Source organism: Cnephaeus nilssonii, assembly GCF_951640355.1.
Source record: "Cnephaeus nilssonii genome assembly, chromosome: X".
Lineage (NCBI taxonomy): Eukaryota > Metazoa > Chordata > Mammalia > Chiroptera > Vespertilionidae > Cnephaeus > Cnephaeus nilssonii.
In genome coordinates, this window is record NC_137071.1 from 121017506 (window position 1) to 121035885 (window position 18380).

Genomic DNA, 18380 nt, shown 5'->3' on the forward strand with positions numbered 1-18380 from the left:
AATCAATAAAAACATATTTATTTTTTTAAAAAGGTGCCACCCTGGCCCATCTTGCCCAATGGTTAGAGAATCCACCCATAGACCAAAAGGTCACTGCCGGAAGCCGATCATTGTTTTAATAATAGAGAGCTGTGGACAGGGAATCCGGAGGGCTGGTCAGCCTTAATTGCTCTAAAGGGTCAGAGCTAATTACTAGATATTGGTAGTTGAAGCAGCCCCCACCTGTTAGTCCCTAAATTCACTGATTGGCTTTTATTGGAGTTTCCTGCCCAGGGCATATGGGTGTATCCTATAATTTTAATCTTAATAAAAGGGATGGAAAAGCCAGAGCGAGGAGTAGTCCTCCCACTAGAGTTGGACTACCGCCTGGCCCCCATTTCCCAAATTAATGCTTTTCTAGTCTCCTTTTCATTTGTGTGCGGCCTTCTCCAGAAACCCGAACCCTGAACCGGAACCCTGAATCACGCAGGACGTGAAAGGGGTTTCCACAGGTCACTTATTCAATTCCCAGTCAAGGGCATATACCTCCGTTACAGGTTCGATCCCCAGCCCTGGTCAGTACAGAAGGCAACCAATCGATGTTTCTCTCTCTCTCTCTCCCTCCCACTCTCTAAAAATCAATGGAAAAATTATCCTCAGATGAGGATTTTTAAAAAAAAAAAAGAGGTGCCTTTTGAGTGGGAGTCGGGATGGGGATGGGGTGTCATGGTTCTGCGATTCTCTAGGACTCCCCATCTAGACTCGGTATCTTGGCATTAAACATGTATTACTTCCTGCTCGGTGAAAAAAGCCAATCTGAAAAGGTTACATCCTCTGTGATTCCAACTATATGAACTTCTGAAAGACAAAGCATAAGAGCTTTGGACGATCACTGGTTGTAGTGACTTGGAGGAAGGTAGTGATGAATGGAGCACAGGTGATTCTTAGGGCAGTGAAACTCTTCTGTATGATACAGTCATGATGGATACATGTCAGTATACATTTGTCAGAACCCATAGAATCTACAACCCAAAGAATGAGCCCTAATGTAAACTATGGGCTTTAATAATAATGTATCAATGTTGGCTCATCAATTGTAACAAATGTACCACACCAGTGCAAGGAAATAAGAGGGGAAACAGTGTGTGTGTTTGGGGGGGGGGGGGTGGCGGGGAAACAAAGGTATGTGGGAAATCTCTGTAATTCCTGATCATTTTTTCTATAAATCTAACATTTCTCTAAAAAACAATAAAGTTTGCCTGGCCGGCATGGCTCAGTGATTGAACGTTGACCTATGAACCAGGAAGTCACTGGTATGATTCCCAGTCAGGGCACATGCCCGGGTTGTGGGCTCCATCCCCAGTGTGGGGCATGCAGGAGGCAGCTGATCAATGATTCTCTCTCATCATTGATGTTTCTATCTCTCCCTCTCCCCTCCTCTCTGAAATCAATATAAATATATTTTTAAAAATCATATCTTCAGGTGATTAAAAAATAAAAGTTTATTAATGCTTAGAAAAAAGTGTATAACTTCCTACTTATATGTCAGATCTGGCATGGTTTTTTTGTTGTTTTGTTTTGTTTTTTACCCAAATGATAATCCCTAATCCCTCTTTCCAAAAAGTATGCTCATTCCACCAAGCAGGACGATTGCCAAGCCCAAGCCCTGTGAATGTCCCAGTGGAGGAGGAGTGATGACACGTAGGCTCCTTTAAGACACCAGCATGACATGGGTATGCGCTGGGCCATCATGCCCTCAGGAGGCAATGCAGGGCCTGCCCCAGGACCATCTCAGGAGCACCAGGGACAATCCCACGTGGACAGCAGAGCATTTGAGGGGAAACCAAGCCAGGACAGCACCCCTAAACGCCCTCGGCAGCACTGGCTACAAAGCAAAGAAACTGTGCGTTTGTCATATCTTTTATTAAACAAAATAAAATTTCCTCTATGTTAATTCATTCATACTTTCTATAAATCTGGCCTTTAAAAAAAAAATCCCCTGGGGTACACAGTCCCATCCGTTCTTTGATTTTCTTTCCACTGATCCCCAAACCTCGACTGCAGTCTACGTCCTTTCAAAGGACAAAAGCAGACCCGGACGCCTCAGAGCCGCCCACAGCACGCTCCTGCCCGCGGGAGGTGCTGCTCCCGTTCACCATCTGGACCATGGCTGCCGGGGACAGTCAAAGCCTGAGAATCAAAGTGGCAGCATGTCATCGCCTTCACCGGCCCGTCTCCAGCAGCACAAAACCAGTCCTCCCAGCCAGTCCTCTGGGGACCGGCGGTCACGGCGATGTGGTGGCGCCGCCCCCTGGCCGCCGGGCGTCCCAGGCTTCTCTTTGGGCAGGCCTGGACCAGGGCCTTAGGGGATCTCTGTGTCCATGGTATAAATCTGAATGAGATCAGACACAATGTTATCAATGATTGGCTTGGTAAGGTCTTCACTAAACACCTAGAAAGGAGAAGGAAAACAGGTTCCGATTAGACTCCCTCTGTGTGAACCGAGGCTCCTGCCGCTAAGTGTCGAGTCGCGTTGCACAGTGGGGCGGGGGGGGGGGGGGCACGGCACGAGGACTTGCTATTGGAGGTGACGGCGGCTCGCTGCAAAGCCAGTTCAGTCCCCACCTGCCGAGGTTGATCACAAAGCAGAGAACATTCCAGATGGAAAAGGCCTGGGTGATCACCTGGCTCCAACAGGAGAGGGGGCCTGTCCCAGGTTGCACAGGCAGTTGGTCATAGAGCTGGGCCCAGAGCACAGGCTCCTGCCTCCCCACCATCCCCGCCCGGGCCCTTTCAGGTCAGGGGGGGTGGGGTCTCTGGGCATCTTAAGAGAGAAAGGGGTAGGAGTCCATTTCCAGAAATAAGCAGGCTGGGTCACCTGGACCCCACCCCAACCTAGGCTGGCCCCTTCTCTATAGGGTGGACCAGCCATCCCCTTAACTGTGCCAGAGAGGTGACAAAATTGTAAGGCGAGTCCCCAGGGGCCCAAATCAAGGATGGGGTGCAGCTCAGGGCTGACCCTGAATGTTCCCAGGGAAGTTCTGGCCTTGGCCCTCAGCTCCTGGGAGGGACCTCTAGGTACCTGACCTCTAGGTACCTGGCAGCGCTGCCTGAGGAGGCCTTGGTTTGCCGGAGCGAGCGCCCTGCAGGTAGTCTATGCTGACAGTGCTTTCTGAGGGGGAGGGGGGTGGGCCCAACATATGACCTTGACCTCCAGGGGCTCACTATATGTCACTGTGAGGCTGACATATATGTGAGGCTCACTATATGTCACATATATGTCACTATATGTCACTTGACCTCACTATATGTCACTGTGAGGCCGCGGTCAGCCACGTGGGCGCTCCAGGCCTGCAGGGCCCACTCCCAGGAAAGTCCCTGCACACTGCTGCTCCGGGATGCTCTCCTGAGGGCAGCGCCCGTGCACGTTGTCACACCAGTGCCGGGACCTGGAAGCTGCGCCCCGTCTCTCCTGCACCCGCCCTGTGTCTACTCATTTTATTTTATTTTTTAAATATATTTTATTGATTTATTTTTTTTTACAGAGAGGAAGGGAGAGGGATAGAGAGTTAGAAATATCTATGAGAGAGAAACATCGATCAGCTGCCTCCTGCACACCCCCTACTGGGGATGTGCCCGCAACCAAGGTACATGCCCTTGACCAGAATCGAACCTGGGACCTTTCAGTCTGCAGGCCGACGCTCTATCCACTGAGCCAAACAGGACAGGGCTGTACACTCATTTTAGTTTTGCTTGGCAGGGTCCACTACCTGTGTACTCCTGGAGACCTCAAGCCGAGAAGTGACCTTTAAAAAGTAGTCCATGCCTGGCTGGTGTGGCTCAGTGGTTGAGCGTCGACCTGTGAACCCGGAGGTCACGGCTGATTCCCAGTCAGGGCACATGCTCAGGTTTCAGGCTTGATCCCCAGTAGGGGGCTGCCGATCAATGATTCTCTCTCATCATTGATGTTTCTATCTCTCTCTCTCTCTCCCTCTCCCTTCCTCTTTGAAATCAATAAAAATAATTTTTTTAAGTAGTCCAGGACCAAAGACAAGAGGACTCTTCGAGACATCGTGACCTTCTACAACAAGCATGCCAAACTCGCGGCCCACAACAAATATTTGTGCGGCCCAGCCAATATAACGGTATGTAAGAAAAGTTTTAATAAAAATTTCATAACTTTCTTTATACATAATTATTAATAACGAACTACAACATTCGCTAATGACTGATGACTATAATTGTGTTGCATTCATTTCCCTTACGTGCCTTACGCGCAGGCGCACCATTTCTCTCCACTCATACTAACAGCGAATATTTTAGCAGCCGATGGCCACGTCTTTAGTCTTGGACTGACTTGTTTGGTGTGCGCAACAGGAAATATTTCACTTTCAGAGAACAAGAAAAATAGTTTTATTTGCGTGACGCTTATTAATTTATAGAGTTATTCAGTATCTGGTAAGTTAATGTTCAAGAAAAAATATTACTTTTTATTAAAATGTTCTATTATTTTATGTGAACAATGATTCATTTCAGCCCTTTGTATTCAGCACGTGTCTATCGAAATGAACCCACATTTCTATGAAAATGGAAGCTTTTGTTGTTTTGCGGCCCACATACACTTCAACCTTGGTTATTTGGCCCGTGTTAGCCTTTGAGTTTGACATGCTTGCTCTACACCTCCATCGAGGAGATGCCCCTCAATGCTGCTGACCTCATCTGAGAGGGGCTGGCCTGCTATCTCATCCCAGCCAGTGTTCTCAGTCCTTGGCAGGCTGAGGAGGAGCAGGAGGGGGGAGGGAAGGGTGCCAAGGGATGGACATCTTGTCATTTTTTTTCTTTTTCTTTTTCTTTTTCTTTTTTTCCTTTGAGTAAATGTCACTTTTTGAGGCAAAAAAATAAAATAAAATAAAATAAAAAAACTAAAGTAGTCCAGGGCCAAAAGCTGGAAGCCACCCAAGCGCCCCTCCATGGAGGGCTGGACAAACACAATGTGGTCCACCCAGACCATGGCCTAGTATGCAGCCTTAAAGAGGACGGAAACTGACACGCACTCCCACACACTAATTTGGAGGCGGTGCCTCACGGACCCAGAGGCTGGACGCGGCCCAGCACAGAGACCGGCGGCTGCAGGCACCGTGGAGCGCAGGCTTCTGGTGGGCAAGCGCGTCAAGCTTTGCTAAGTCTCCTGACTGCACGGCGGAGCCCCAGCCCCCAGCAGACAAGTGACAACAGAGAGGCGGTTGCTGCGAACAGTGGCGGCGGAGAGCATGCGAGCAGAGAAAGTGTTTACAGATCAGACAGGAGTGTCAGGATGGGGCAGGCAGGCGCCATGGGGAGCTGGCGCTCACAGGGTGCCCAGGATGCACACAGTGCACCAGGCCCGGAATCATCCAGAAAAGGTGAAGACTTGGGTGAACCTGAGTGCCCCACCCCGAAGAAGAAGCCGCTTCTTCCCAGTTGTAACAATTACTGGTTAAGTCTGTGGTGCCCAGAAAACAGGGTCCTAGTGGAGCCGCATCCGGGCGCCTTTCTCTCGCGAGAGCCTAGAGCATGAAGCGAGAGTCTGAAGCAGAGGCGGGTGGTACAGTGGCGCCCAGGGACGGCCAGGAGCAAGTGAAGAGGAAGGAGTGCAGGAAGGCAGACACAGAGGACAGACGCAGGGACAGTGGTAACCAGTGACGACATTGCAGATCCAAGCAGCTGAGGGACTGAGGCCTCCGTGCCCACCAGGTGTCCTGAGAAAACAGGGCCAGGGACTGGCAGGTCCTCTGCCACCACCTGATTGCAACAGAGCAGGGACACTGCAGGCATGGGATCTGGGAGCCCCGAGAAGCCCATGCGTGGAGCAATACTTTCTGTGCATACAGATGCCCTTCCATCGCCATGCTATGGGGGTGCATCTGGCCCAAGATCAGACTATGGATACATTTGTTCAGACATGTGAGCACCTACTACGTGCCAGGTCCAGGCACTAAATGCGAGGCAGTTGATAAAGCAGACAAGACCCCTGGCCTCCAGGCGCTTATAGTCTGGCGAGGGGCGGTGGGGGGAATTCGATAGACAATAAAGGCCAGCAGAGCAAAGAGCAGGAAAAACTGTGGACTCCCATGGAGGGCAAGCAGACTGCGGGGAGGGAGTGTCAGGAAGGGGGAGGGCCCATGTAAGCCAAGAGCTGCAAGGGGAGGAGAGGGGGGAGAGGGGTAGTGAGGAGCTGGCCCAGGACAGCACCCATGGGGCACACTCCCTTATGGGAAACAGATCATCGATGACGCATTTAGAAGACTTCTGGCCACTGTGGGTTTGTGCAGGAGGAGGATACACCAAAAGGAGACACCTCCGGTTACCTCGAATTCTGCTTACATAGAACCTTATTCTAGACCAGTGGTCGGCAAACTGTGGCTCGCGAGCCGTGGTTTGCCGCTCTGTTGACTAATGAGTTTGCCGACCACTGGGATAGGGGCTTAATCACAAGGAACAACAACAGCCTGTAATTATTGGAATCGAGAGTCTAGGTCAGTGGTTGGCAAACTCATTAGTCAACAGAGCGGCAAACCGCGGCTCGTGAGCCTCATGTGGCACGCGAGCCACAGTTTGCCGACCACTGTTCTAGACCAAGCATGTCAAACTCGAGGCCAGCAGGCTGCATGCGGCCCACAACGAATATTTTTGCAGCCTAGCCAATGTAACGGTATGTAAGAAACGTTTTAATAAAAATTTTGTAACTTAATTTTCACAATATCCTGTTATACATAACTAGAGGCCTGATGCACGAAATTCGTGCAAGGGGCTCGGCCCTCGCAGCTGTGGCGGCTTGCCTAGGCCCTCGCAACCCTGGCTTCGTCCGGAAGGACGTCCAGTCTAATAAGCATATTATGCTTTTATTATTATAAATTATTAATAATGAACTACAACGTTCGCTAATGACTGGTGACTATAATCGTGTTGCATTCATGTCCCTTATGCGCCTTACGCGCAAGCGCACCATTTCTCTCCACTCACACTAGCAGCGAATATTTTAGCAGCCGATGGCCACATCATTAGTCTTGGACTGACTTGTTTGGTGTGCGCAACAGGAAATATTTCGCTTTCAGAGAACAAGAAAAATGGGTTTATTTGCGTGACACTTATTAATTTGTTCAGTTATTCAGTGTCTGGTAAGTTAATGTTCAAGAAAAAATACTACTTTTTATTAAAATGTTCTATTATTTTATGTGAATGATGACTCATGTATTTCAGCCCTTTGTATTCAGCATGTCTCTATCAAAATAAACCTACATTTCTATGAAAATGGAAGCTTTTGTTGTTTTGCGGCCACATACACTTCAACCTTGGTTATTTGGCCCGTGTCAGCCTTTGAGTTTGACATGCTTGTTTTAGACCAAGGCTAGACAATGAGGTGTTATGAAGAGAGGAGCAGCAGACCAAGTATGGGAAAGAAAAAAACAGAAAATGGTTTCAGAATCCCATTCTAAAATAAGGGGACCACTCGGGGGAAATCTGACAGAGGGCAGAAGTCCTTGACTATAGCCCTTCTGATGGACAGATGTCACCTTGCTCTCTACAAATGTCACTTTGGATTCTGCAAGTCTAGGGGAGGCAGGGGAACCTACCCACCATCATCTCCTCTCTCTACCTGTCTATCATCTAGCTAATCTACTCACCCATCCATCCATCTAACTAGCTCTCTACCTATCTACCTATCATTCATCTATCTAATCTATCCATCTATCCATCTTCTATCTACCTATCTTTCTCCATCATCTATCTACCTACCCATCATCCCTCCATCTTTTTAGAGCAGCAGTTGCCAACCTTTCAGACCTCATGGACCACCAATGGTCCACAGACCACCAGTTGGCGACCGCTGTTTTAGAGCACCCCCCCCCATACTTCTGATGCGAAGCCAAGTTTATTAACCTCTGACCTATGACAAGCATCCACTCCATTCAATAAAAGTGCTTGACTGAGCTCAGTAATTCTCAACTTAGGGGGACCCCTACCCGGGGACGCTTAGCAATATCTAGAGACCTCTTTGGTTGGTACGACTAGTGGGGAGATGCCCCTGGCTCTGAGTGGGCGGAGGCCAGCGATGCTGCTCAATATCCTAGTGCCCAGGATGCCTCCGCTCAGAGAATGGCCCAGCCCCAAACGCCCACAGTGCCAAGGGGAGCGTCCCTGCCTTCGACTCAGAAATGACAGGGCATTTCCAAGCTTCCGTGTTCCCAAGTGGCCCACATCTCTCTGCTGGGCCATCGCTACGAAGAGACAGGGACTTCTAAAGTCCTGAGGCAAAGGAAAGGGGGACACATGCCCGTGCACTGAGCAGTCACCTCACCTGCCACCATGGCTTCTCGGCCTCGGCCTCGGCGGGCACCTCGACCCCATAGACCTGCAGGGCCAGGTGGAGCGCCGCCACCGCTATGTGCTGCGCCCGGAACCGGAGGCACAGCCCCCCGTGGTAGCTGTCCCGCAGCAGGGCCCAGGCAGTGACGGAGATGGGGGTCCGTTGCCAGCTGTAACGATTCAGCCAGTTCTTGAGAGAAATCAGGTAGTGGAGCAGGTACTGCAAAGACACGCCAGTCAGCCTCTTGGCTCGCAGGGCTGTGGCCCCCAGTCACCCGCCTCCTCACTGTGGGGCACTGAGCTGCCGCTGCCCGCCAGCCACTCGCCCGAAAGCCGGCTCGATGTGTATAAAATACAGATCGGCCCGAGTCACCTCCGGAGCACGCCTTCCAGTGGTGCTCTGTGTCACTTAGAACAGTGGTCCGCAACCCGCGGGCTCGCGAGCCACATGCGCGGCATCTCCCGTCACCCGACGGACCGACACCCCCCTCTTCTGCTAATGCCACTTCTTCAAAATAGACTCGCCCAGGCCGAAAACCGACTTCTGCGCATGGGCCACGAAGTTTCAATCGCACTGTACGTGCGCGCCCGCATGTGGTATTTTGTGGAAGAGCCACACTCAAGGGGCCAAAGGGCCGCATGTGGCTCGCGAGCCGCGGTTTGCTGACCACTGATGTAGACTAAAGCCCCAGTGCCTTCCGCTGGCATCTGAGACCGGCCTCCCTCTCGGCCTCGTCGCCCGCACCCCACCTCCCTGCTGTGTTTGACCGCCAGGTGCCTCCACCTCAGGGCCCTGACACCCACTGATCCCTCAGCCTGAAATCATCTCCACTCCTGCCCCAGGCCCCCCCGTGCCCACCCACGCTTGTCCCCCAGGCCCCACTCCTGTAACCTGCCTGGACCACTCTTAATGGCCACCCCCGCGAAATCCCTCTCCATCACATGGCCCTGCTCTGGCCACTATCAGCATCACTGCCCCCCCCCCTGCCCCCCGTACCCTCCTCAAACATAAGCTCCGGAGATAGCACCTTCATCTACAGAACAGAGCGTGGCGCCCATGTGCCCAGCGAGACAGGACCCTGCTTTCGGGGGAACTAGAGACAGGTGACTACATTTTGCAACAGCGCCCATGGCGGTGAGCTCTTGTCAATGAACTTCCAGTTCAGTTATGTCAGCTCCCGCCCTGGGGAGACGGCTGCTTTGCCTGAACCTCCTGCTCAACTGAACGCACCAGTGAGTCCTGCCCTGTGGGGCTCCAGCCCTCCTGCCTTGCCCCTGCATCGAGCCGGCGCCAGGAAACTCAACTTTCAAAATTGCCGCCGGGGGGGGGGTTTCCAGGAGTAGGTTCGTGGTGTGGAAGGGAGGGGTGAGATTATAAAAAAGGGCAACATGAGGGATCCTTGAGGTGATAGGAGTTATTTTGTATCTAACTGGGGTGGTGGATACATGACACACGAGCATAAATTATATTGTATGGCACCAGCGCAGTACAAGTAATGACCAGGTAACACTGTAGCAATGTCCACGCCCCGGCTGCTACATTGTATTCGTTTTACAAAATGTTTCCATTCAGCGAGACTGGGCAAAGTGTCTATCTTAAATGGGGAGTCTCTGTGTTATTTCCAACTGCTTATATATCTACACTTACCTCAATAAAAATTCAATTACAAAGAAACAAAATCCTGGCACAGAGCCCTCCAACCCCCCCCCACCCCCACCCACAATGTCCAAGTGCTTTAAGGGTTTAACGTGTTCTTTTTGCTGCTGTTTGAAACAGTTCTTCCGTTGGGATTTATTTGTTCTAGCAGTCAAAAGTGTGCCGATATGCGCAGTGGTCAAGGGCACATACCTCGGTTGCAGGTTCGATCCCTGGCAGTTGGGGCGCATGTGGGAGGCAACCAATCGATGTGACTCTCTCACATCAATGTTTCTCTCCCTCTCTCCGTCTCTCTCTTCCTTCCTCTCTCTAAAAATCAATTTAAAAAAAAAAAACTGAACTGGATGCAAACTCCGAGGCAGAGCAGCGCTCTTGGGGACAGGAACTCTAGCAGGTCACAAACCAAGCCTGTTTCCTGTGGCTCACTGAGAGCACAGTATATGTGGGTCACGGGATCCTCAAGGGCTTCAGAGGACAGCCCGGATCCCGGCTCGTGACCACAGCTGAGCAGGCAGAAAAGGCAGAACCTCAGAAAACTCCACGAGTGGGACAGGAGAGGCTGCCTGAGCCCGTCACTGCGTGCCATAGGGAGCCCCGGTGCCCAGCTGGGACCCTGCCCTTCTAACATCCCCCAGGTGCTCTCAAGGATTCGAGGGGTGCACTTCCGGTATAAAGAACGAAGAGGTCCGTACCTTGTGTGGGTGCTGAAAGGAGACTTGGAAGCGCAGTACCCGCAGCACAAGGAGCTCGCACTGCACGATGCTGTCCCGGATCACCCAGAATCGGGAGTCCAGCTCCAAGGGCTCGCTGCCCGGGTGGAAGTACCTGCGGAGAAATGGCGGTGCTGACGGCAGCCAGGGAAGTGGCCCTGAGCAGTCCCTGAAGTCACGTGATGTCTCTGAAGTCACATGATAGCCAGATCTAAACTCCAATATCCTTCTGCCGAACGATTAACATAGTGTCATTCTACTTCTGTTTTGTTTTTTGTTGTTGCTGTTTGTTGTTGTTGTTGTTTTAATCCTCACCCGAGGATATTTTTCCATTGATTTTTAGGGAGAGTGGAAGAGAGAGGGAAAGACAGAGAGAAACATCGATGTGAGAGAAACACATCGACTGGTTGCCTCCTGCACGTGCCCCAACCAGGGCCCAGGCCGGGGAGGAACCTGCAACTGAGGTGTGTGCCCTTAACAGGAATCGAACCCAGGACCCTTGGGTCTGCAGGCCAATGCTTTACCCATTGAGCCAAACTAGCTAGAGCTACTTCTGTTTTTATAAATTGTTCTTCATCTACAGTCTAATGTACAGGATAAAAACAGTAACCAATGGAAGAGAGAAGCCAGCTTCTAGTTTTAGTCCTGATGGGCTGTCCCATATCCCCCAGAAAGATGTCAAGTATAAAGGTAGGCCCTAGCTGGTTTGGCTCAGTGGATAGAGCATTGGCCTGTGGACTGAAGGGTCCCAGGTTCAATTCCAGTCAAGGGCACATGCCCGGGGTGTGGGCTGGATCCCCAGTAGGGGGCGTGCAGGAGGCAGCCGGTCAATGATTCTCTCTCACCATTGATATTTCTATCTCCCTCTCTCTTCTTCTCTGAAACCAATAAAAAAAATATTTTTAAAAAATGTATAAATGTAGGCTCTCTGGCCCTAGATAGAGCGTTGGCCTGCAGACTGCAGGGTCCCAGGTTCGATTCCAATCAAGGGCACATACCTCAGCTGCAGGCTCAATCCCTGGCCCTGGTTGGGGCACATGTGGGAGGCAACCAATCAATGTGTCTGTCACATCGATGTTTCTCTCTCTGTGTCTCTCCCCCTCCCACTCTCTCTCAAAAAAAAAAACAAAAAACTAAAAACCTCTCTGCCAATGACTCATCCTTCCTAGCTCCTCACTCATTTTCCAGTTCCCACAGAACCCCACCTGGCCCCCATGTCTAGTGAGCGATCAATACAATTTCCCCTCTGCCAGTGTTCCCTGCTGGGGGCATGGCAATTACGGGTGGACTCCCGCCGCCCTCCCTCGCCGCCCTCTCCTGTTTTCCTCTTAGTCTTTTGAGGTACACTGTGAACCTGCCGTGCTTTTAGTGGATGGGGAGTGCTTTTTCTCTAACCTGTTTATTAAAAGAGAAACAGCACAGAACAGTTTTCTTCCCTAATGATTAGAGTTCCTGGAACGGCTATGAGGCCCCGCTAGTCAGTAACTTTCCATAAATCACTTTCTCCTGGGTCCTGAGGGCCTGGACGCAGCCTGCCCGCTGGCTGGACCCCACATCCTTCCCCTACAGCAAGGGGTGGGGAACCTTTTTTTTGCCAAGGGCCATGTGGATATTTATTACATCATGCACAGGCCATACAAAATGATCCACTTAAAAATTAGCCTGCTTTAGCCCTAGCCGGTTTGGTTCAGTGGATAGAGCATTGGCCTGCGGACTAAAGGGTCCCGGGTTCGGTTCCGGTCAAGGGCACATGCTCGGGTTGCGGGTTTGATCCCCAGTGTAGGGCATGCAGGAGGCAGCTGATCAATGATTCTCTCTCATCACTGATGTTTCTATCTCTGTCTCCCTCTCCCTTGCTCTCTGAAATCAATAAAAATATTTTTTTAAAGATGAGCCTGCTTTATTTGGTCAAACATCTCATTAACTCAGCCCTAATGCCTTGGCAGGGCCAGACCAAATGATTTTGCAGGCCTTATATGGCCCGCGGGCCAGATGTTCCCCACCCCTGCCTTACAGGAACACAGTTGGGCCCAGAGTTGATGCCCACACCAGGGCCAGAGACACTCCTTAGCAGCTCTGACTGGGTTTCTCTCACCATCTACATATAAATAAGAGGAGCCCTGGCCGGTGTGGCTCAGTTGGTTGGGCATCATCCCATGCACAGAAAGGTCACTGGTTCCATTCCAGTCAACGCACATGCCCGGGTTGTGGGCTCGATACCCGGTAGGGGATGTGCAGGCGGTGGCCGATCAATGTTTCACTCTCACATCAATATTTCTCTCTCTCCCCCTCTCCCTTCCTCTCTCTCTAATAATCAATTAAAAAGATCTTTAAAAATAAATATATATAAGTAAATATAAATAAGACGTTTGCCCAGCTGGGTCCATATACTCCCCTGTATGATGGGCTGACCTCTTTCCTGTCCAATGGACCAGATCCGTAGTCGGCAAACTGCGGCTCGTGAGCCACATGCGGCTCTCTGGCCCCTTGAGTGTGGCTCTTCCACAAAATACCACGGCCTGGGCGAGTCTATTTTGAAGAAGTGGCGTTAGAAGAAGTTTAAGTTTAAAAAAATTGGCTCTCAAAAGAAATTTCAATCGTTGTACTGTTGATATTTGGCTCTGTTGACTAATGAGTTTGCCGACCACTGGACCAGATGAACTCGTTCAACACATCTCTCCAGGCTCCCTCTATTCCAGCCACGCCTCCCTCACCCTGACACCCAGACTTCTTCATACCAACCCCCTCCCCACTCCACCTGGCCTTTGAGGCTTCCCATTATCTGGTCCAAACTTCTTTCCCACAGACCCCCTCCAGGCTTCCGACACCAGCTCATGCCCACTTTTTTTTTTTTTTTAATATACTGACTTCAGAGAGGAAGAGAGACGGAAAGCTAGAAACATCAATCATGAGAGAGAATGACTGATCGGCTGCCTTCTGCATGCTCTCCCTCCCCCCGGGGATAGGGCCCATCATCCGGGCATGTGTCCCGACAGGGAATCGAACTGTGGCCTCCTGGCTCATAAGTCAACGCTCAGCCACTGAGCCACGCCGGCAAGGCTCATTGCCACCTTTGCTGCTAGTACTTCCAGCCCGGGTTCAAGGCCACCCAGGTGCTTCCTTCGAAGCTTGACTGCTAGTGCCTGGCAGGCAGGGCACAGTGGGACCCTTCTCTGCCCTCCCCCATTGGGTGGACACCAGGAAGTGTCCCCAAAGACCTGGGCCCGGAAGCTGTCACCTGTTGGACACGTTGATGATGTCACGCGTTCGCAGGGGCTGTTCTTCCACTTTGCCAGCCAAGTAAAGGGAAGACATGGCGACCAAGTAGGGGTCATAGGCGTCCACGTTGATCTCGCAGAAGAACTTATGGTAAATGGTACAGGCGGTGGCGATGGGAATGGACTGCATGCCTAGCTTGACACCTACCGAGAGAAAATAGGCAGGAGATACTTCAACCCAGCGCCCACCCCCTCCTCCAGGGTGAGGGGAGCTGCTGGGTTGCGCCCTAAGGCACAGACCTGCTGGGACAAGACCAAGACCTTGGAGCCCAGTCAGCAGTGACTGGGTCTTTCATGGAGTCCTCGGCCTGAGGGGCTTAGAGCGAGCTTTCTCAGACTCTAATGGCCTAACAGGCCCCTAGGGCTTGTGCTCAAAGCTCCAGTCACTCAGCAGACCCTGCCCTTCTCCCACGCCCCCAGGTCACCCCCAGCCTCAGCTCTGCAGACCACACAGGTGAAGCAATGAGACTACTGCCCAGTTAGCTCCTGCAATCGCAGCTTCTGCACAGCATCTTGAAAGGACCACCCCACTGTTGTGTGTGTGTTGCCAGCAAGCGCTTAACTAGAGCTCAGCTCCGCTCCCTCCGCTCAGCTAACCAAAATCCTGCCAAGATGGCAGGAGCGAAAAATGGCCTCTGAGCATCAGACAGATACCACAGGTCCTGGGGTTACTGGTCCTGGGGTTTGTTAACCAATGTCACCCCAACAAATCCAATCAATTGATCAATATATACCAAGTGGCCAGATTATTATGATCTCTGAATTCATAATAATCTGGCCACTCAGTGTGTGTGTGTGTGTGTGTGTGTGTGTGTGTGTGTGTGTGTGTGTGTATGTGTGTGTGTGTGTATATATATATATATATATATATTAGAGGCCCGGTGCATGAATTCGTGCATGGGTGGAGCCCGGCCAGCCTGGCCAGGAGGAGGGGACATGGGCAGTTGGCCGGCCTGCTGGTCGAACTCCTTGTCGAGGGGACAATTTGCATATTAGCCTTTTATTATATAGGATATACACTGAGTGGCCAGATTATTATGCGTTCAGAGATCATAATCTGGCCACTCAGTGTAAAGATTAGACTCAGGCCCTGGCCAGTGTGGATCAGTTGGTTGGAGCATCGTCCCGTACACCTGAAGGTGGGGGGTTCAATTCCCAGTCAGGGCACATCACCAGGGTGCAGGTTCCTTCCATCCCCAGTTGGGATGTGTGCAGAAGGCAACCAAGTGCTGTTTCTCTCTCACATTGATGTTTCTCTCTCTCTATCTCTCTCTCTCTGTCTCTCCCTTCCTCTCTCTCTAAAAAATCAATTTAACCCCCCCCCCAATAAAAGATTATACTTGCCCGGCTGGTGTGGCTCAGTGGTTGAGCGTTGACCCATGAACCAGGAAGTCACGGTTCGATTCCCAGTCAGGGCACATGCCCAGGTTAAGAGCTCGATCCCCCATGTGGGGCGTGCAGGAGGCAGCTGATCAATGATTCTCTCTCATCATAGATGTTTCTGTCTTTCTCTCCCTTTCCCTTCCTCTCTTAAGCCCATAAAATATGTTTTTTTTAAAAAAAAGGTTTTATTCAGCACTGGTTTCCTAGTCTGCAGGTTAGAAAAGGCAAGCAGAGTGCCTGCCAAAGGTAGCTGCAGGCACAGCAGGAGAAAAGCCACAGCCAGGCCCAGGGAGGAAAACTGACACACTGACAAGGGAACAGAACTCCAAAAACAGAGCACAGCTGCCCGGGCCGGGTGGTTCAGTTGGTTGAGTGTCGTCCCGTGCACCAAAAGGCTGCTGGTTCGATTCCCATCAGGGCGCATGCCTGGTTGCGGGCTTGATCCCAGGAACGGGATGGGCAGGAGGCAGCTGATGGATGCTCGGCTCTCACATCGATGTTTCTCCCTCCCTCTCCCTCTCTCTCTAAAACAAACAGGCAAACAAAATAAACAAAAACATAACAAGGTGGTTTGCTTCCGGGTTCAAGCTCTCCCTCCACTCCACCCTTAGAGCTTCTAAGGAAATCACTGCAATGGGTCAGAGAACCAAAACAAATGACCAGGATTCACAAGAGAAGGTTAGATGGCAGCCAATAAATTAAAAGAAGGTGGAGAACCACCAACAATAATCTGCCTGAGAAACTGTATCAGCTGCTACTTTAACAAGTTACCACAAACTCAGTGGCTTAAAACAACACACTTTTTTCTCCTCTCACAATCCTGGTGGTCAGAAGTCCAAAATGAGACTTGGGGGGCTAAGCTTAAGGTGTTTGGCAGGACTGGTTCGTTCTGGAAGCTCCAGGGGAGAATCTGTTTCCTTGCCCTTTCCAGCTTCTGGACACACGTGCAGTCTTTGGCTTGTGGCCCCCTCCTCTACCTTCAAAACAGGCAGTGTAGCACCTTCTAACTCTGCTTCCATCATCACCCGGCCTTCTCTTCTGCCTGTCCCTCCCATGCCTCTCTCTTTGAGGATGGGTGTGATTATATCAGGCCCATCCGATAATCTAGGATAGTTCCCCCTGCGCAAGATGCTTAAGTCCACCTGTCAAGTCTCTTTTGCTACATAAGGTAACAATTGCAGGTTCCGGGGCTGAGAATGGGAACATCTCCAGAGGACCAGTATTCAGCTTCGCACAGAAGGCAAAGGCATAGGCAATACGTTTTAATAGAGAAGTCCTTCAAAAGTGATACCTAAAGAGCTTTAAGTATTTCAAGATTTAAACTTCAGCCCGGCCAGCACATGGCTCAGTGGTTGAGCGTCCACCTATGAACCAGGAGATCACAGTTCGATTCCCGGTCAGGGCACATGCCCGGGTTGCGGGCTCGATCCCCAGTGTGAGGCCTGCAGGAGGCAGCTGATTGATGATTCTCTCTCATCATTGATGTTTCTCTCTCTCTCTCTCTCTCTCTCTCTCTCTCTCTCTCTCTCTCTCTCTCCCTTCCTCTCTGAAATCAATAAATATTTTTTTAAAAAAGATTTAAATTTCAGTTACATCAACAGTTCCTACATGGGACCCCTTATTCCCAGAGATGTCAATACGGTGGTTTTGCTGCATCTGACCTTCCACCAAGTCTTGTTTTATGCAGCCAACTCTCAAAAGGCAGCTTGCTTTCCTGGTTTACATGGACCCTCGGAGCAGATGAATACAGCATTTGAGGGGACACTGCCACCCCTCCTGATACACTTTGCGACTCTTCTTAGAAATATTATGGCTCTGCATCATTTCCACAAACTGCCCGCCTTGACTTGAAACCCATCCAACCCCCTCTCCCTCAAAGTGCACACAAAGTAACAAACATAGAAAGTAACCGTCTGCCAGCTGATTTAGATACTTTTGACAGCTGAACAATGTCTCTCCAGGAATCCGATTGTTTCATTGCCTAACTTGGGATCAGGGGCGCCCAAAACCACCGTGGGCGCCCTGGGTCCCCGGTGTGACAGGATCTCTCTAACAAGGCTTGTCACAAGCCTCTGCAAGCACGTGCTCAAAAGGCTCGGCGCAACCAAGTGCCATGCAGTGTCCCTGTGTGCTGCGGGACAGGAGTGGCAAAAGGCACAGTACACTCAACTAGCTGCGGGCACCCCGACTCGGCCACCTTCTAGCTGGGGCCAGTTCCTCTCTCTGGGCCTGAGCGCAGGGTGGTGAAATGACAATGCCCGCGTCTGCCTTGCAACTCAAAGCCTAGTACCCAGGGCGTGGCGGAAGGCAGAGGCCCGGTTCAGGCCCGATCTCTTCCCCCTGCCCAGCCACGCGGGCTCCGCGTGGTGAGGGTCCCCTCCTCCGGGGATCGGGGGGCCCCCGCAACGCTGGCCTCGACCCGCAGACCCTGGCCTCCACATCCCGCCCGCGTGGGACTGACTCTCTTCCCGGCCACGGTTACCTGCCTCCATGATGAACCTTGTCACACGGAAGTGCACCCTCGCCTGGGGTGCGGGCCACCCCTTGGCGCCCGGCGCCGCGTCCTCCCCTCCGCAGCTGTCCTGGCTAAGGTCCTCCATGGGGCCCCGCCCGGAGGCCCCAGACCCCCGACGGGAAGGGCAAGAGTCCCCAGCGCGTGGCCGCCGCCGGCGGGGGTCCTAGCGGCGGGCGCGGCCGCCCTGCCCCGCCCGGCGGCCCCACCTGCCCCGCCCCGCCCGGGCCGGCCCGCCACCCCGGTCCCCCCGCCCCCCCGTCCGGGGGCGAGCGCGCGGCGGCGCGCAGAAGGCGGGAGGAGGAGCGGGCGCAGGCTCAAGCCCTGGCAGGCGCAGGCGCAGAGGCCGCTGCAGCCTGACCACTCGCACCCCTGGCTGCCCACCGCGCCCCCTGAGCCCCGCCCCCGAAAGCCTCAGGTCCGCCCCCGGAACACGCAGGCCCCGCCTCCAGGAGTCACGTCACGCCCTGGGACCCCGCACGCTCCGCCCCCATTTGCCTCTAGCCCTGCCCTTG

At 52.0% G+C, this 18380-nt stretch overlaps 1 protein-coding gene across 2 annotated transcripts; it reads right to left on the minus strand.

Moving 5' to 3' along the window:
- Positions 1 to 1883: 1883 nt before the first annotated feature.
- Positions 1884 to 18061, minus strand: CCNQ (cyclin Q). 2 transcript variants are annotated; one of them, XM_079765752.1, is made up of 5 exons: positions 17836 to 18061; positions 13931 to 14114; positions 10675 to 10807; positions 8318 to 8545; positions 1884 to 2371 (listed from the first exon to the last, which is right to left on the minus strand). In XM_079765752.1, the coding sequence occupies exons 1-5, from the start codon at positions 17951 to 17953 to the stop codon at positions 2342 to 2344; spliced, it is 693 nt and encodes a 230-aa protein (XP_079621878.1). In that variant the 5' UTR covers positions 17954 to 18061; the 3' UTR covers positions 1884 to 2341. The 2 variants fall into 2 exon arrangements, with proteins under 2 accessions (XP_079621878.1, XP_079621877.1); XM_079765751.1 differs by having other exon boundaries at positions 1884 to 2431.
- Positions 18062 to 18380: the final 319 nt, after the last annotated feature.

What these genes read in the sequence shown, in the direction of transcription:
- CCNQ (XM_079765751.1), bottom strand. Translation starts at nt 17,953, where the DNA reads ATGGAGGACCTTAGCCAGGACAGCTGCGGAGGGGAGGACGCGGCGCCG. An exon ending in AAGGTTCATCATGGAGGCAG is followed by an intron (nt 14,115 to 17,835) that starts GTAACCGTGGCC and finishes TTCTCTCGGTAG; the next exon opens with GTGTCAAGCTAGGCATGCAG. An exon ending in ATCATCAACGTGTCCAACAG is followed by an intron (nt 10,808 to 13,930) that starts GTGACAGCTTCC and finishes ATTTCTCCGCAG; the next exon opens with GTACTTCCACCCGGGCAGCG.